Source organism: Cicer arietinum, chromosome 7 (genome assembly GCF_000331145.2).
Source record: "Cicer arietinum cultivar CDC Frontier isolate Library 1 chromosome 7, Cicar.CDCFrontier_v2.0, whole genome shotgun sequence".
In the NCBI taxonomy this organism is placed as follows: Eukaryota; Viridiplantae; Streptophyta; class Magnoliopsida; order Fabales; family Fabaceae; genus Cicer; species Cicer arietinum.
In genome coordinates, this window is record NC_021166.2 from 51,144,856 (window position 1) to 51,146,251 (window position 1,396).

At 38.8% G+C, this 1,396-nt stretch overlaps 1 protein-coding gene across 1 annotated transcript in view; it reads right to left on the reverse strand.

Moving 5' to 3' along the window:
* Positions 1–465: 465 nt before the first annotated feature.
* The window catches only part of LOC105852605 (uncharacterized), a 6,210-nt gene continuing 5,279 nt past the window's right edge, over positions 466–1,396 (reverse strand). Inside the window, exon 6 of the mRNA XM_012718753.2 lies at positions 466–1,382. Within this exon, the coding sequence (XP_012574207.2) occupies positions 466–1,382 (917 nt within the window). The remainder of the gene's footprint in view (positions 1,383–1,396) is intronic.

Consider the following 1,396-nt stretch of genomic DNA (forward strand, 5'->3'; position numbering starts at 1 on the left):
TGGAATTCTCGAGGACGTATTTTTTTCTCATACGCTTTCTTCAGTCTTTTCTGATATAATTGCCCATGACATAAGGCCGCCAACCTTTTTTCTTCAATCAAATTCAATTGATCAAAACGCGTTTGTATCCATTCTGACTCCTCTACTTTAGCTTCCATTAATACTCTAAGCGAGGGGATTTCTACTTCAATAGGTAGCACAGCCTCCATCCCATATACTAAGGAAAAAAGGGTTGCCCCAGTTGAAGTGCGTACCGAAGTACGATACCCATGTAGTGCAAATGGCAACATCTCATGCCAATCTTTGTATGTTATAACCATTTTCTGAATAATTTTTTTGATGTTTTTATTTGCTGCTTCAACTGCACCATTCATTTTTGGTCTGTACGGGGACGAATTGTGGTGTTGAATTTTAAAGGTGGCACACAATTCATCCATCATTTTGTTATTTAGATTTGTGGCATTGTCAGTAATGATCTTGCTTGGTAGACCATAACGACATATTAATTCCCTTTTTTATAAATTTGACTACCACATTTTTTGTTACATTGGCGTATGAAGCTGCCTCTACCCACTTGGTAAAGTAATCAATTGCCACCAAGATGAAGCGATGTCCATTTGATGCTTTCGGTTCGATCATTCCGATGACGTCTACGCCCCACATTGAGAATGGCCAGGGCGCTGAAAGGGTGTTCAGGGGTACTGGTGGGGCGTGGATATTATCAGCATATATTTGACATTTATAACATTTCTTTACATAATTATAACAATCTTTTTCTAGGGTGAGCCAATAATATCCGGCCCGAAGAATCTTTCTAGACATGGCGTGTCCATTCATATGGATCCCATAAGAGCCATCGTGGATATCTTGTAGAATTTCCTTCGCCTCATTAACATCAACACATCTGAGGAGTACCATATCGTGATTCCTCTTATACAAAATATTTTCGTTCACAAAAAAGCTCGCGGATAACCGTCTCAAAGTTCTTTTCTCATTCTCCGATATTCCGGGAGGATATTCTCTATTTATAAGATAATGTTTGATGTCGTGATACCACGGTTTTCCGTCAGTTTCTTCTTCCATGACATGGCAGTAGGCTGGATAATCTCGACTCTCCATTTTAATTGATGGGATTTCATCGTTTCGATTTATTTGGAACATAGATGATAAAGTAGCCAAAGCATCAGCCAATTGATTGTCTTCTCGAGGGACATGGTGAAACGTGATTTTGTCAAATTCTAAAGACAATTCTTTTATGTAGGTAAAATAAGGTATTAACTTCTTATCTCGAGTTTCCCATTCTTGGTTAAGCTGATTAATGACTAGGGCTGAATCTCCATATACTCCTAGACCTTTTGCTTTTGATTCCAAAGCCGCCAAAACTCTCATGGCGCAA